Source organism: Nilaparvata lugens, chromosome 13 (assembly GCF_014356525.2).
Source record: "Nilaparvata lugens isolate BPH chromosome 13, ASM1435652v1, whole genome shotgun sequence".
Classification (NCBI taxonomy): Eukaryota; Metazoa; Arthropoda; class Insecta; order Hemiptera; family Delphacidae; genus Nilaparvata; species Nilaparvata lugens.
In genome coordinates, this window is record NC_052516.1 from 24822005 (window position 1) to 24840499 (window position 18495).

Below are 18495 nucleotides of genomic sequence, written 5' to 3' on the forward strand. Positions count from 1 at the left end.
ACACAACCATTTGATGGATTTCAAGCAATTTTACCCATAATTACCCACTTTTCATATTCAATAGTAACTGTAGGGAAAATTTAATGTGAAATACGTGCGCAAAGTTCCTCTGCTGCACTCAAGAAATCATTCCGCCCTCGCCTATGGCTCGGGCGTAAACGTTTCTTTCGGTGCAGCAAACTGTCACTTTGCGCACTAGTTGCACAAATAACTATTTTTTTATGGATTGGATTTATTGTCAAAACAGAGAAATAATGTTATTGACCATAGTAATTTCAACACAGAAATAACTTTTCCTTCTATCGAGCCATTAGGATTTTCATTAATGTTTCTCATCAATGAATAAGTACCTAGTTATATCTCGATTATTATACTTCAATAGTTGTTTGCATGAGAATCGCTTTGCATTTTTATAACAGTTGTAAAACTGGTCTCATTGAACGTAATGAATGTAACAAGAAACAACGAACGAGTCTAACGAAGCTCACAAGTGGAAATCCAAGCAGTTATTTTGTTTCAGTGTTCTCTTAGTCTTCCTACAACCTTCTCAGAGTTTAAAACTGAAGGTAAAACTTCTAAATGTGTAATATGTTGTAGTTTCTTAGAATAAACTTTGAATGCTAGATCAATTATATACTTTTAATAGAATGGTAAGTAACGTCTCAGTTACAGCGCAATAGTATAGCTATCAGTTACAGACTTATTCAACTACAAAAACAAGATCGGATTTCAAATTTGGAGCCTCTAGGCCCAATACTTTATCTGCCTCGACTCTGGCCAGGGTAATTCTCCTAGAATGTAAATTATTTATATCAATAATCACTGCTTGAACATCATATCACAATGAAACTGCACAATTATTTCAAATTTAAAATAATTGTGCAGTTTCATTGTGATATGATGTTCAAGCAGTGATTATTGATATAAATTTACATTCTAGGAGAATTACCCTGGCCAGAGTCGAGGCAGATAAAGTATTGGGCCTAGAGGCTCCAAATTTTGAAATCCGATCTTGTTTTTGTAGTTGAATAAGTCTGTAACTGATAGCTATACTATTGCGCTGTAACTGAGACGTTTACTTACCATTCTATTAAAAGTATATAATTGATCTAGCATTCAAAGTTTATTCTAAGAAACTACAACATATTTACACATTTAGAAGTTTTACCTCCAGTTTTAAACTCTGAGAAGGTTGTAGGAAGACTAAGAGAACACTGAAACAAAATAACTGCTTGGATTTCCACCTGTGAGCTTCGTTAGACTCGTTCGTTGTTTCTTGTTACATTCATTACGTTCAATGAGACCAGTTTTTCAACAACTGTTATAAAAATGCAAAGCGATTCTCATGCAAACAACTATTGAAGTAAAATAATGGGGAAATAACATCACGATATGGAGACATCATCAAAAATATAATATTCTATTGAAAATACCTCCCACGTTTTTGTATAAGAAGTGAAAACGATGAATGAATGAATTTGTCAAACTCAGTGGGAAGATCAAAAGTCTCAATGGAGGTTCCTTGAAATGAGAGGCCAATTAAAAATGTCAAACCTCAGAGCATCTGACTTCTTAGAGCACGTGTTAATGTTGTGTTTTAGTGTAGGTGTTTCTGTTGAATGGGGGAGTTGAAAAATTAGACTCTTCCATGAAAGCATTCAGAAACCCACAGTTTTTAGTGTTTTATCAGTCACTTTGGCCGCTCAAATATAACAAATAATATAACAACCAGAAGGAACTTAGAAAGATTTCAGTTCCTTAATCCCCGCACACACACATCGATTTTTGTTCGTACGATATTTTGCCGTCCTTATGAATTCTATCAGATTAAATGAAACTTGACAAACATAATCTGTTTGAAATCATCCGTTCAATCTAATGGAATTTATAAGGACGGCAAAGTACCGTACGAACAAAAATTTATGTGTGTGTGCGGGGTTTTAGGGCTAAGCCCTTATGCTATCTTCTCTCTATGATTTTATTGAGTAGGCCTACACTAATAGTTTGATAGAAATGCAACCATGGGAATTTGAATAGACAAAACAAAATGATTTGATGAATAATAAAGGTCAAGAAACATGGGGCGTTTTTGCACTGGAAGCGGACGAGTCGGCAGGGCAGGAAGCTCTCCGATTGGTTGATTATCAGCTGATTCCTGAATGCCAACCCAATCAGCCAAACGGACAGCTTTGTGTCCTGCTGACTCGTCCACCGCCAGTACAAAACACCTGAAAAAACGCTTCATGTGGCTTGGCCCTGAGAAAATTGAATTCTCCAAAGTTGGTGAAGTATAATGAATGGAGTGGTAGTGAATTAAATGAAGTTATACTATTGAACTATTCCATTCTATTCATTTTATAGAATAGTAATAATAATAGCCTAATCCTATAATATTAAGCGAGCAATTTCTGTATATTATCTGGTTATTTATGTTCAACGGATCTCGAAAACGGCTCCAACGGTTTTCACGAGATTTGGGACGTAGTAGGTTTATGATATAAAAATTCAATTGCACTAGGACTTATCCTTGGAAAACTCGCTGAACGAAATTAAAAGGATAATTCAGCTGAAACTTTCTTCGTCTGTGGATAGTAAAAAGTGAGTGAGTGATTCTGTGGAAAATCAAAATATCGCATCCCCGAAATTCATAAACTGACGTATAGCCAGCTGTAAAATATAAACACGATCATTTTAGAGAATAGTGTTCTGTTAATCAATAAATAAAAATAACAAACGAAGCTCGGTGCCCCGATGTTAATAATAATAATAATATTCGTATGACTTTTCTTAGTGGGGAGGTTCCTGACGGAAGTTCCACATCTCCTCAATAATTATATCATTCCAGTCGTTGAAGGTCCTAACGACTGTCATTGACCGAGCGAAGTAAGGTCTAAGATTCAAGTCGACGGTTTGGCATTTCTCTTAATGTTCAAATGTTTGAATGTTTATATGTTTTTATGTTGCGCATTTACGGCGAAACGCGGTAATAGACTTTCATGAAATTTGACAGGTATTGCATTTTGCATTTCCAAGGATAATATAAAAGGGAAAAGGGCCTCCTTCATACGCCAATATTACCGTAAAATCAGACTATAGAATTATCCATCATAAATCAGCTGTCTAGTGGACTAGACATCAACGTTAGTAGACAGTTGACTATAATACTACCCGTTCAAGAACATCGAACATCTTGAAAATTGTATCTTTCCATCAACGTTGTAGACAGTTGCAGCCAGACCTGATAACAGCGCTCACACTCACATCCCAGGACGACACGTCACGTTACGATAGGACAGAAATCTCTATATTTATTTAGGATTTTTTCTAGACATTTTAAATTGATGAATTATTTATTTATTTTTGAGAAAACATAACAACAGGTCAATGTAACTTACTAAGCGCGAGGTCTACTGTTCACAGAACTACTAGTACTTTAGCCGGGACCGACAGTTTAACGTGCCCATCCGATAACACGAGAGTGACCTGTTCAAAAACTTTTGGTGATGACCAGGGAACTCTAGGCTGCTACGCAAGCACTCTATCCACTAGACCACGGATCACTCCATGAATTGAAATAAAAAGAGAACACTTCAACACTCAACAATTTTATTGGGCGTTCTCCAGCGACACTCATAATACATCTCACGACTGGTTCCATCGGTATCTCTACAATCAACACCCTTTGGAGGGGGTGCTAGAGGGGTACAAATAATATTCAGTGTCCCCCTCTTCCTACCCGGATACAATTTTGACGAAATTGCCGTTTTATGACTAGAAAGCGACATCTGATTATCAACCGGCATCTTATTCTTCAAACAGGGTCCATGCTTCCCCGCTCCAAAAGACATATCCAAGCACCGATCACCCTCACCATATTTCTGGAACATGGAACGGACATAGTCCTCAATAACCTTTGAGGATACACTTGGATTCGGACCTGTGTAAATGGTGTAACTTGATTTGCCAATTTTACAAAAATATTTGTCCTCCTCTTTGATGCAGTGTGCTTCGGGCGTGACGTCATGACAAATCGGTCTCGAAGATTTTCTCGGTGAAAATTCAACGTCTTCCTCACTTCCAGACGGAGTTTTCTCGGTTTTCTCCGGAAAATAACTACCTGTTGTCCCCCGGAACCTATTTCTGATTGCATCCATTAGAATCTTATGCCTGTCAAAACTTCCCACGCCATTTTTAGAATTGGAAGCATCTTCTTCATCATCCATAACAGTTCCAAAATTATACTTGTCATCATTTCCAGAACTGGAATCATGTTTTTCATTACTCCTTTCACTCCCAATATGATTTTTGTCACCATTTTTAGAATTCAGTTCCTGTTTTTCATCATGTGGATCAGATCCACCACGATTTTTCAAGTAACTATAGAACTTCGAATTCCTTTCAGCATCATCATTTTTGACTCTACGATCATCTTTAGTTATACCATCCTCCTGATTATCATAACCATTACCATTACCTTGTTGATTGATAATATTCCCAAAATTATCATGGTTTTTAGTATCAACATTCTCCTCTTGATCTGCGGAGTCATTCTCATGTTCCTGATAATGATTTCTTCTATCAGATACACTTTTCTGTTGTTTCAGATAATTTTCAATTTGTACATTACTTTTATATTCATTTTTTTGTTTATTGCCAAACTTCACGTTAAATTTCTCATCGTACTCACTACCTTTGGGGTTGAAATTATTTTCAAATATCCTATTGCTATTAGAATCAAGTCCATTCACTTGATGCGTGATATCATTCTCAAAATTTCCATGGTTTTTCTTATGAAATTTACCCCCTTGTGAATCCAGGTCATTTCCGTAGTTCTCATCACTTTTATCTTTGTATCTCTCTTCTTCTTGGGAGAGACCATTCTCAGAGTTTCCATCATTCTTGTTTACTGATTCATTCTCCTGATCGTTGAAATCATGTTTAAAGTATCTATGATTCATGGATGAATCTTTATTAATGGAAAATTTATGGTTTTTTCTTACATTCGAATGATTTTTACCGCTTTCAAGATATTTAACATTTAATTTATTCAGCATGTGGTTAGCAATATCCTCAAATTCTCGGCCATTTGAAGGGATATCTTTGGAGCTTTGACTTCTCTGCATATTTTGATTATCGATATAACTCCTATGATTTTTTCCATAATCGGTCAAATCTTTGCGAGAGCTTTGATCATCGTTATAATTTTTATATTCCATATTTTCATTGTTCAATTCATAGCTGACACCACTTTGATCCGAATTAGCAACTAGATTATTTGTACGATTATCAGTATCCAGTTCATCAAAACTTGTGAGAGTATCATGATCGTAAACATCGTTTAAAATAACTTTTTCAATAATTGGACTTTCATCAACGGTTTCACAGTTTGAGCGATCTCCAGAATAATCTCTGTTAATCATTGCATCAGTTTTTTGATTCCCAAAATTTGTGTGTCCCTTCAAATTTTCATCTTCCAATTTTAAACCAATTTCATGACTACTAATCAAACTTGATTCATCTCTATTTTTCCATCAAGTTTGTTACTATTATCACTACTCATGGCATGATTCTCTTCCCTGACATTTCCAAATTTTGAATCGTCAAACCTAGATTTTTCAGTATTTATCGAATCATCCTCATATCCGTTACTGCTGTTACTTTCTTCAATCATTTCTCCTCCTTCTCTCTCATTATAACTTATGCTAGGACCATCACCTTCCAATGATTCCCTTTCAAATCCTCCACAGTTTGGTTTTTGTAGAGGCTGCTTTTTGGTTTTTGGAAATAGGTTATTATCGATTTCATGAAATTGTTGCTTTTTCCCCTCGTGTATAATTTTAAGATAATTTTCACGATGCTCACAGTCATTTTCACATTACCAACTCCTCGACCTGTAAATTCTGAAATTTTCCCATGATTATCATTGTTAATACTCACAGGCTTCAATCCTTTATCAGAAAGTGCTCTATAATTTTGTAATACATTGACTGGAGACTCATTATCTAGATTAACAATCATAATACCTTCATTCTCCGGATTTTGATTTTCATCTTTTCTTGGAGAATCGTGTTTTACTTGTTCAATGAAACTATTGTCATGATGGTATGATGCTCCATGATTGTTTCTCATTAGTTTAAATTCTCGACCATCTGATAGTTTATTAATCTGAGTTACATGACTTGAAGATCCACCTCTAAATTTTGAATGACTGTTTCTATCATTTTTAGAATGGAATCTTCCTATTTGTTGATTTGAATCGACACTTTCTTCTCCATGATCATCAAAATCAAAATCTTTGTAATAAACTTCACTTTCCAATGGTTTCAAACCACCAAGTTTCTCATGTTTCCTTGCTCCATTATACATGAGTAACCCATCATCGACTTCAGAAAACTTCTGATTATTGTTTTCCTTGATGATTTTTATATGTATATCACTGGGTGAATCAAGATCCAGACTTATTATGTCATTGATTGGAGCTTGTCTCTTAGAGGGCGTATCTTTGACAGTTTCATCGTGACTTGATTGAATTTGACCTGCAAGTAGTAATGAAAGAATTTGGTGTGTAAATTACAATGATATACTGCTGATAGTGTGATAATAGATTATGTTACGATAATCGAAGAGAGGTTGATCGGAAGGAAAGGGAAAAACACTGAAGCTGCGTTTACATCAAAGTTATTAACAAAACATTTTTCTGTCCTTAAAGATTCTATTAGATTGAACGGAGCTTGACAAACACATATGCACATCATGTGTATAATAAGTTATGTTCAATCTGATAGAATCTTCAAGGACGGAAAAATGAAAAATTTTGTTAATAACTTTGGTGTAAACGCAGCTTAATGTACCTAATCTAACTTGATGGAATATAGAAAACCACAAAGTACCTCATAATGAAAATTAACTCTAAAACTCAGTTGAACTGAGATACGTCACTTATTTCTTCATATTTTGATTCTGTTCCATCTTGACATTGAAGAGATCACACTAATAAAGATTTAAGAAATATAACCATTATGAAACTTCTGATTTCTAAGAGAGAATGGAAGATTTTCATACATGCTTAGTCACTAAACTTTCTGTTACAATCGAGGTACAAAACTTGAAAAATATCGAACTATACTAGAGGTGAATTTAAAATTCTAAGTAATATTGATATTAGCCTACCTGAAATGAGTTCACATAGGAGACCAAACACTATTAAACTTTTGTACATTAGAAAACTTTGAAGAATAACAGCAACATTGGATCAACGAATGTGTTTTCAAGAGAAAGTTCTAATATCGAAAAACGTCTTGTTTTGTAAACATATCTCAGAGGGTTGGGATGAGATGCTGATGACCATCGCTAAATATGATTCGGGAAAATCATATGATCATTATGATATGAAGTTTGTAATCAGGTTTTGCATTGGAGATGGAGAGTAATGATGACCTGCTGTTTAATTTGATTGTCTATTCAAAGTTTTTGCATTTTTTTTGAACGTCCAAACTGTTTAAACTCCGTAAATGTAGCCTACTTTAATCAATTTAGAAATTCAGTTTGGAAGTCCCAACTCCGCTTAGTAAAGAATTTTTTCATTCCATTTTGAATTTAGCCCCATAAAACGTTTAAAATGTCAAACAAAGGAGCTAATTATATTTCTCCCTCTTTCCAACCCAATCCAAGAGTTAGATTTCAACTGATAGTTTTCTGGATATTGAAGTTTTTCAAAAATATCTAAAATCAATGTATTTTGAGAACTGAGGTCGAAATAAGACGATTTTACTGCAAATTTTTTGTTGCGAATCTCATGTCTTCGGCTTTTACATCTCCTGTGTGACATTCTGAATAGTGAGGTCCAAGTTACATTGGCAGTGGAGAAAGATATGAGAACAGCGATTCATCTCACTACCTCCAACTCTCACTAAGCAAGGCCATAGTGCATTCTGGTGACGTCAGCACAGGTAGTGCTTCTACACCAGTAAAACTTTGTTGATTTCAGCTGATCTATATCAGCTAGTGTTTTTATTGGTGTAGGAGCCCTACCTGTGCTGACGTCACCAGAATGCACTATGGCTTTGTTTAAGGAGGAAGTGTTCATCTCTGTCCACTGCCTTTAGGAGATGATTAGTACCTGTCTATCTCATGTAATATAAACTGTTCATTCATGAGGAAATGACGAACCACATTCTTTTCATCAAGAGAATATATTTTTAATGATATATCTTGAAAACTAAGGTCGGAATAAAAATATTTTACTGGGCATTTTTTGTTGCAAATTTCATGTAAAATCTATATCTATAAGTTAGTCTTCAGCATTTACGCCTTTCGTGGGAAACACTGTATACAGGGTGTTCTGAAAAAAAGTTGCCCCTAAGTCGGGGCCTGATTCCTCTCATCAAAAGAAGAAAAAAGTACTAATTAACATAGGTCCGAAAATGCTTGGTTACCAAGTTATACAGAGTGGAAGATTTTGTCTGAATTTCTGTTCTCCTGCCAAAACGAAGCCCTACGGGTATTTGTTAGCTGTTAATTAAGATGTACAATTCAGCGTAATTTATGTAAAATTAACTAAGAAATTGAATAAAAACCGTTTCCAGACATTTAGCTACAGTAATTTTTGAGATATGAGACGAAATACTTGAAGCTTGGTCTCAAAACACAAGTTCCTTTAAGGTTTGAGCAAATTTACTATGTTAAATCAAGGAGAAACAATAGCATAGATCCCATGATATAGGGCGTTTATGTCGCAAGTTTTACTGTTATCCCAAGCCGATAGTTCACATAGTTCTTCCCTATGCAGCAGTGTGACGCTGGTAGTCTCTCAAATTGTGCCGTTCATACACTATCACCCCAACAAAACAGTAAAAATTGACAATAATCGACAGTAATCGGCTTGAGATAACAGTGAAAGTTGCGACATAAATTCCTCATATCATGGGATATCTACTTACGCTATTGTTTCTCCATGGTTGAATGTACAATAAACACAACATATCTCTCCACAGAACTTGTAGAAAATTTGATTTCAAAGAGAAAGATGTAGAATAAGTCTATAATAGACAAACGCAACTTTAAAAAATAATCCTCAATTACATACAAAACACGTGAAAAAGAGAGAGCTTGACAGATTTTGTCTATTTTTCATGCGTTTTGTATGTAGTTAAAGATTATTTTTTAAGGTTACGTTTGTCTATTATAGACTTGTATAATCTTTCTCTCTTGAAATAAGATGAAATAGAAATATAAATCACAGTTTTGGAGACAACATGTTGTGAACTTTCAATCTTCTTGTGGGTACAGCCCTATATTTTCAGCCATCTTGCAGTCACCCACTGCAATCTTACAGTGGCTACACATTACGCATCACGCTCGCCTTCCCATAATGCACCAGCGCTCCCATCATGCTCCACTGTCCAGTTTCCGGATGCGGCATTAAAAATTTAGTCGCCGCATTGTAACCGCAACGGCACAACATTCGTGTCCAGTCTGCTGTGCAAACACTTGTGGCAACAATTCACCTTCAACCGTCAGCATTCCTTATGTATAACACTAAAGTTTCCCCTTCAATTAGTGCTGAAAGTGTGTAGCGAGTCCCATTGTAGAGGTGACCTATCGTTGATTCAACTAACAAAACAGTTGAATGAACGGGTTTCGTTTATCAACAACTCAACTTGTTTTTTTTTCGCTAACCTTTTTTTAGTGTATAACACTAAAGTTTCCTCTTTCCTCCCCAACTAGTGCTGAAAGTGTGTAGTGAGTCTCGTTGTAGAGGTGGCCTGTCGTTGATTCAACTAAAAAAACAGTTGAATGAACGGGTTTCGTTTATCAACAACTCAACTGGTTTTTTTTCGCTGCCTGTCATGAATAATATCAGGGACTTTATGACTCTTGTCAGTTGATAGATAATGGATATTGGATAATGATTGAAGATGGTTATGATTATCATTATCACAGATCTAACCAGATTATTGTAAGACTGGCAGGTAACTCGTGTTCCGCTAGGGTCTAATTTAAAAGTTTATGTACTAAAATATTGAAATGTTTAAAATAGGATTAAACTATCCTCGGTAAATAATGAGTCTATATGCGAAATTTCAAGATGATAAGTCTAGTAGTTCAAACGTGAAGATGCGTCATGTAAATCTCCTATCCCGTATAATGTGTATGAGCCAATTATTTCATTTATCATATTATAAATTACTATCACAAATCTGTTCAGTTGGTCTATCATAGTATCTAATCTAATTCTATATAATAAGAGAGAGTGGGATTGTGTTTGTTCGTGTGTTCGTATGTTTGTTTGTTCGCATCAAAACATGTCAACTTGTGGATTGCATACCGGAAAAACGGGAATGATTTAGATCTCCAAATTTTGCACTTAGATTCTAAAAATATCAATCTCGTGCACCTGGAAGCTCAAATTTCAATTTTCCTTCTAGATTTTTCAGAATTAATGTCCAAATGTATGCTACCGTACATGAAGTTCCATAGTTGCAGCTCAGAAGTGTGTGTTTTTTATGAGGAGGTTATAATGGTGTTACAAGACTAATATTTTCGAACGGCGGTCTAGCGTAACGGTAAAACGCTAGCAAACAAAACGCTAGCGGTGCGATGGATCCTCGGTTCGATTCCCAATTCTTTCCAATTTTTTTGTTCTTAATTTTTCCCCTCGAAACGTATTATTATCAATTATTCTTTGAAGGAATTTGTTTTCATTACTATTGAACTTGGATTTTATCAAATAATTATTTTTAATGTAAAATTTTGCCACCAGTACAAATGAAATGGATATAGTCTTCATGCAGTAGGCCTATCATTGAATTCCATAAGGAAAACATGAATATATCACAATAAAATAAGTACCTAATAATTTATATTCTTCATATAATATACTATTAGACACGAATTCGCAGTGAAACGAGTATTTTAGATATTTTGTTTTGAATTGGGAAAACAAAAGGCTGCCTGATTCAAATTGAGGAGGATCTAATCGATACTAAAATTTATTGATGTATTGGAAAAATCGATATGATTCTGTGAGGTTTTCAAGTATTATGTCTTCTTCAGCTTTCTATACTATAATAAAGGAAAGAACTGGCTTATACACGTGAGGAATAGGGAATTATGTTTGACGCATCATCACATCTGAATATACTCAACTGATTAATCTGAAATTTTGCATATAGATTCTTAACTAACCGAGGATGGTTATTTATGCCTATTTTCAGTTCTTCAAGATTTCATTACGTCAAGTTTTCAATTTGTCATGCCTCCAGTTGTTGTATAGAAGCAGCTGAACATTTCTTTTAAGAGGGACATTAGATGATAGGTGTGATTGGGGATCCCATTCGAATGAAAATAACTGATTTTCTGTCGCATCAAAACCGCACCGATTTCTCTAACCGTTCAAAAGTTATTCTCATTCAAAGATACTGATAAATCATGCATCTATCCACCATCTTTACTATAATAATGGAAAGAGCTGGCTCATACACGAACGAGATGTAGGAAAATTATGTTTGACACATCATCACGTCTGAACTACTGGACTGATTGATTTGAAATTTTGCATAAAGATCCTTCATTAACTGAGGATGGCTATAGGCCTATTCTCAAATTTCGAATTTTTTATTACGTCAAGTTTTAATTTTGCAAAGTTCCAAAACAGACCCTTGCAAAGCACGGGCTACCTACCTGTGATAGATATGGTAATGAATCCTTATTGATTTTTTTCTGTGTGATTTTGACAATTCTACTCTGAAAGATTTTATTATTTATTATTCTACAAAGGCAACTTCCTAGCAGTATTTTAAGGTGATGATGATGGGATGAATGATAATGGTAAAAATGAATGGTAAAATGAATGATGAATGAAGGTAGAGTTATGAATGAATAGAAATTATAGGTTTTGCTATCCACTTGAATTGATTTGAGTCCACTTTCCAGTCCAGAAATTTACTCAATGAAATTTTCTGTATTTACTCAATGATTTCCAATTTGATTCAGAATGATAGTGAAAATTTTACTCTTAGAAGATGTAACACACATGGATAAGTCTATTATGGATTCTTGCAGATTCTATATTTTTTCCAAACAAATGAATAAATAATTTCAATAGAGTCTTAAATAATAAGGGAGGGTCAGATGGAAATTTGATTGGAAATGTAAAATATAGGTTGGAAATAACATCTGAATAGCTTAATGGATATCGACACTGATTCTCAGAGATTAGGCCTACATTTGAACAATATTCTTTCAGGAAAACGTTTTTTTTTCATTTCATTTGGATTTCCTGATAGTAAAATTTACTGAACTCAATTGATTCAATTTGAACAATACTTTTTAAAAATCATGGTCGGATCTCTTGAATCATCATCTTTAGAATCAGAATGTTTAGTATGTTTGATTTTATAGTGTTTTGATATTAAAGTTACTTCCTTGATGTGATTCTACAAAGCTAGGACTCGTGGGAGAGGATTTTTTAACAATATTCTCAATCTCAATCAACAGAAAACAACTATTTCCCTCTGTTAATTGTGTTGATGAAAACGTTATCAACGATACGTTTAAACTTTGTTAACGTTAACTACTTCTATGCTCTGTTGAATCAACGTTTTTAGAAGAGCAGTTTCACTTGAACTAGTGTTTACACACATGGTGGTAGCACGTCTTTGTCACAAGCTTGAGTGAGAGGGTAGTATGTTTCTGCGTTTTGTCATTGGTTGGAGTGAGAAAATAGCACGTCTCTGACACTAGCTAGAGTGAGAAGGTGGCATGTATCTCTCACTAGATGGAGTGGGAAAGTAGCATATATCTCTCACTAGATGAAGTGGGAAGGAAAGTGGACGGATGTTGGCTCATAAATATTGCATACTGTTTAGAACGAAGGTTTCCTATAGTGCGGTCCACGTTATAATGGCAGTAGAGAGAGATAGGAGAACAACATTGCAGATCCTCATTGTCTTGTCAATGCCTTCTAGACGGTAGCTGATACAGGTTTATCAATGTAATATTGATTATTGTTCATTCTATTTTAAAATGATCAATTATATTTTATTAAGCAATAAATGATATTTCTCAATAATTTCATAATAAATATGAAATATTTTGTTAATTGATTATTATTTCTACATTTTTAGAAGACGATGTGATAACAGAACAAATCAAGAAAGAGAGAGCGCTACCCGCTTTGTTAAATGATAGACAAGGATAGCAATACCATTGCTAATCAAACACTGCCATTATAACGAGGACCTCACTAAAGGCCCACTACTGCATAAAGTCTGTATCCCCTTTTAAATTTCCATTTCTTAATTTTCTCTTTTAAACAACTAGTTCCCTACTCTTCCCAGTTGTTGACCGAGCGTTAGCGAGTTCTCACTTTTGACTTACTGAAGGCCAAAGTCGTTGTCCGTGTGTTTGTATGTTCTACAATAACTTTAGGAAGAATTGATCAATCATCTGAGTCACTGTCGATGTTGTAGAACCGTTCCATGATGGGATAAAAACACACATTTATCGTCAAATTCTGAAAACTGTAGAATTGAACGATATATGTGTGTTTTTATTTCATGATGAATCAGCTTCAAATTTTCAACACGTTTTCTTCGAACCTTTTTACAGGTCAAGTTCGTTGGACAAAAAAGTAAAATCACTCCTTCATCCTTTTTCAGGATATGAAAATAGCATTGAGAGTGCATAAGAGGAAAATCGTTATCTATATAAATAAGAGAGAGTTGGGTTGTGTTTGTTCGTGTGTTCGTTTGTTCGTTTGTTCGCATCAAAACATGTCAACTTGTGGATTGCATACCGGAAAAACGGGGAATGATTTAGATCTCCAAATTTTGCACATGGATTCTAAAAATATCAATCTCGTGCACCTGGAAGCCCAAATTTTAATTTTCCTTCTAGATTTTTCAGAATTAATGTTTAAATTTCATTAATCCTACATTCGATTTCATTAAAAAATCACCAAATCATATGGACGAAATTAAAAAAGGAACATCTGTTTCTATATTGCTTCCTACCTGAGAAACATAGTTTTGAAACTTATATTTCCTGATGCAATGTTTAGGCGTACACGTGGCATGGATTATTAATTTTTCAGCTAGAACAATTTTTGAGACAAATGCTAAATAAACGTCTACAGTTTCATCAATGCTGTATCGGCAATATGAAAACGCATGCAGTTAATATGTCTTCCAATGAAGGTGTTGTTATATACATAAAGGAATTATATTCTTCCATTTTTATATTATCAAAGTTTCAAAATTACTCGAGCCCTAATAGAATGACTGACTCACTGTATATAGGCCTATTTTGAATTCTTCTAGATTTCATTACGTCAAGTTTTGAGAAAGACCCTTGCGAAGCACGGGTTACCTGCTAGTGATTTATAATTTAGTCAGCTGAAGAATTCATTATACACTTACTACAGTTTTTCCATTCATTGATAACATCAGCTGAGGCTATTTGGGAGCTATCACATGCGCTGACACATAATTCCAGCTGGTTAATATACAACGTAATTTACAACTTTTACATCAACAAAATGATGCGGGCTGATTGATATTAATGTCATTTATTTTCTCTTGGAACTCTGTATCGAAATCATGTATCATATGATTAGCTACATGAATGGTTACATTCGAAGAATACGTGTTGAAAATTTGAATCTGATTCATCAATTTTTTCTAAAGTTATCGTAGAACATACAGACGGACACCGACTTTGGCCTTCAGTAAGTCAAAAGAGTGAGATCTAGCTAACTCTCGTTCAATTATGTGAATATAATAAGGATGAAACGATCTCTTTATGTATAAAGATTTGAAGATCTAACAACCTTTTAATGTATAGTCCGTCGAACGTCCTGATCGTGAAGTCAATGGGAGAGCTATGTTATCATAAGTGATAGAAATCCTCTCAAGCGAAATAGGAATTTGCTTGTGAAAATAGAAGTGATGCGATAGACTGCGGAAGTAAGAAAAGAGGAGTTGGGGAGAATTACGGTGAGGAGGAGAGGAATAGTGAAGGAAATTAAGAAGAAGAATAAGAAGAAGAAGAAGAAGACAGGAAACGAAGAAGAAGAAGAAGAAGAAGAAGAAGAAGAGAAGAAGAAGAAGAAGAAGTAAAAGAGAAAGAATGTTTTTCCTATGATTGTTGATTGTTGACAGTGAGTCAATGTCTATGCAAACAGTGAGTCTGCAGTATATCCGTCAGAAATTGATTTCCAAGTGGAATCACTTTATTATTCATCTTTCTCATTTCTCATTTTCTTCTTCTTCTTTCTCTTTGTCGCCATCATCTTTTTCTTCTTCTTCTCCTTCTTCTTCTTCTTCTTTTCTTCTCCTCCTTCTTCTTCTTCTCCTCCTTCTCCTCCTCCTCCTTCTCCTCCTCCTCCTCCTTCACCGCCTCCTCCTCCTCCTCCTAATCCTTCTCCTCCTTCTCCTCCTTCTCCTCCTTTTCCTCCTTCTACTCCTTCTCCTCCTTCTCCTCCTTCTCCATCTTCTCCTTCTTCTCCATCTTCTCCTACTTCTCCTCCTTCTCCTTCTTCTCCATCTTCTCCTTCTTCTTCTTCTTCTTATTCTTCTTCTTCTTCTTCTCCTCCTTCTCCATCTTCTCCTTCTTCTCCATCTTCTCCTAATTCTCCTCCTTCTCCTTCTTCTCTTCTTCTTCTTCTTCGTTTCCTGTCTTCTTCTTCTTCTTCTTCTTCTTCTTCTTCTTCTTCTTCTTATCCTTCTTCTTCTTCTTCTTATTCTTCTTCTTCTTCTTCTTCTTCTTCTCTTCTTCTTCTTCTTCTTCTTCTTCTTCTTCTTCTTCTTCTTCTTCTTCTTCTTCTTCTTCCTTCTTCTTCTTCTTCTTCTTCTTCTTCTTGAAAACAAGATGGCCGCCAAAATGTTCAGGGCTTTTTTATATCATACTAGTCCTAACAATAGAATCAAGTCATCAGTTCCACCATTGTTATCCGACTGCGTAATAATTCAATTCAATCCAATTCATACACAACACGAAAAAAATACAACGAGAAAAAGCAATACAATAAAACTAACAATGAAAATAACACAAATAAAGTCAAAAGGAAAAAAAGTGGTGTACACATTCGAATGAACTGGCTGGCTCAGGTTTGGTGTCAGGTTTTCAGGTCGCAACTGATCAATTTCAGGGCGTCTGACATGACCTAACCACTGGTTTCTAGGCAGCCGGAACGTCGAATTAGCGTGACCATCCGAAACACGATAAAAATATCTTTCCCGGGCCCTGATTCAAACCCGGGCCTCTGAATTATAGATCAGCATTCAATTCAATAGTCTACTACGGCCACTTCATCCAGGAGTGACTGGGACTACGAAAGACTACGAAAGTAGGTACATTTTCGCCCGGACTATCAAGAATACAAGTAACAAAACAAGAAGATAAAGGAAAACCGTGGAAGCGAAAATGGGAGTAACAAGAAATAAACGAGATTGAGAATAGAGAGGACGATAAAATAGAAATCAAATCTCAAAAGCTAACAGTAAGAGAGCATCATAAACTTCCTGTATATCAGAAGTAGGATGTAGCCTTGAAAAGATCAGGATGATGCTTCACAAATATCACTCCGTTTTTCTATTATTTTCGGCAGATTCCTGGAAAAACTGCCGGGTTTCTCCGTTCATGGAGATGGATTTCAAGAGATTTCATCTTTTTCCTTCCTCATTTTTCTCCACCCCTTGTAGTACGATTGTCGGAGCAAGATAAAATATCATTTATCTCGAAGCTGTGAGATTTTAATCTGCTCTAGCTACAACCATAGACTGAGTTTTTATCCAAGTTTTTAGATAAATCAAATCAAAAGATAAGTTTCAATCAGTATAATCTGTTTAAGTTTTTCTGCTACATAAATGGAAGGTAAGTCCAAGGGTAAATCACTACAATAAAGGGTAAATCAATGAAAGGTAAAGGGTAAAGAGTGGATCACGACAATAAAGGGTAAATCAAATTAAGGGTAAATCGAATAAAGGGTAAATCGAATAGAGGGTATATCAAATAAAGGGTAAAACAAGAAAGGTAATTCAATAAAGGGTAAATCAATGAAAGGTAAAGGGTAAAGAGTGGATCACGACAATAAAGGGTAAATCAAATGAAGGGTAAATCGAATGAAGGGTAAATCGAATAGAGGGTATCTAATAAAGGGTAAAACAAGAAAGCTAAATCAATAAAGGGTAGAGGGTAAATCACGACTTGACAATAAGTCAAGTCGATAACCCTTATTGCATGATTTTTAAATCCAATCTGAAATATTTTTTTCCAACACCAGCATATCACTAATAAGATGGAAAAAATATTTTAAAAAATCCCACTTACCATTAACACATATTCCAGACCAAATTACAGTATGATGCATATCTGCATCATCATGAGTAACTGGATAATTCATACAGTTGATCAAATAGGCGTTTATATTTCTCATAATGACTTATTAAATAATAGATGGTGGAATTAAATCAAAAGAACAATTAATATTATATACAAATGACAAGATGGAAAAATTTGAAAATGTCTCTCCATGATCTTGAACATTTTTAGGCAAGGTGGTAAGTCACAAAACAGTTCCTGTCCTTGTTGATGCACAAGCTGGCATTACACTTGTCACATTTCAGGAAAGTAAAGCTCTTACATCCTGGTAATTTACATCGAAGTCTTTTTTCAGTGTAGGATGGCCAGTGTTCCACCCCATCTTTCCTGACATCAATTTTATTGTTGGCTGAGGAGCTGCTGGGCCACATCGTCTTTTGTTGTTCATGCCAGTCTGCACACCTGAAGATGAAGGTCTTCCTCTTTTGGCAATTTCCCTATGTCCGAATCTGGACAGAAATCTTTTTATCTATAATTCATTTATAACAAACAAGCTCTGCTTTCGTGGAGCTTACATTCATCCATTTAATTTTTTCTTTTCTTTCCTTCTCTTTTCTTTTCTTTTCTACAAATACTTTGATGTAAAGTAATATAAATCACAATATGAGTAGATAATGATGTATTATAGCTATGTAGTTATGAGTATAACCTTTTGAAATTGTCTAATAAATTTACATCTTGGTTTTGTATTGGTTAATGTATATTTCCAACTCATAAATGAATGTTCCTAACTCATAAATGAATGTAATCATTGAAAATCTGCAGCATGAATGAAAGAGTTACGGAGAATCGGCATCAATGAAGGGAGCATGTTCAAAGAATGTCAGCTGAAAGAATACCATTTAAAGTCTATAATTATCAGCCAGTAGGCAAAAGAGATGTTGGCAGACCACGCAAGCGGTTGCAGTAATAGGATTTTTTTATGTTTATTTGAATAATTGGCTAGATGTGAGTCGGAACAGGTTAAAGCCTAATCCTTGTTTGTAGAAAGAAGAAGAAGAAGAAGAAATGAATGTGAGACAGCAATGAAGAAAAAATAAATAGATAAAAATAATAATATAATTAAGGAAAGAATCGACTTATACGGGATAGGACATTCACGAATGACGATCT

General features: G+C 34.9%; 2 protein-coding genes across 2 annotated transcripts in view; both read right to left on the minus strand.

Annotated features, from left to right (window-relative positions):
• Positions 1-18495, minus strand: part of LOC111058443 (neuroligin-4, Y-linked-like) — an 850919-nt gene that overhangs the window by 451199 nt on the left and 381225 nt on the right.
• LOC111060194 (protein PFC0760c) lies at positions 3590-7342 on the minus strand. The gene is made up of 2 exons (XM_022347841.2): positions 7171-7342; positions 3590-6536 (listed from the first exon to the last, which is right to left on the minus strand). The coding sequence occupies exon 2, from the start codon at positions 5418-5420 to the stop codon at positions 3591-3593; it is 1830 nt and encodes a 609-aa protein (XP_022203533.2). The 5' UTR covers positions 5421-6536; positions 7171-7342; the 3' UTR covers position 3590.

Coding starts and splice junctions, on each gene's coding strand:
- LOC111060194 (XM_022347841.2), bottom strand. CDS start 5,420: ATGATTAACAGAGATTATTCTGGAGATCGCTCAAACTGTGAAACCGTT.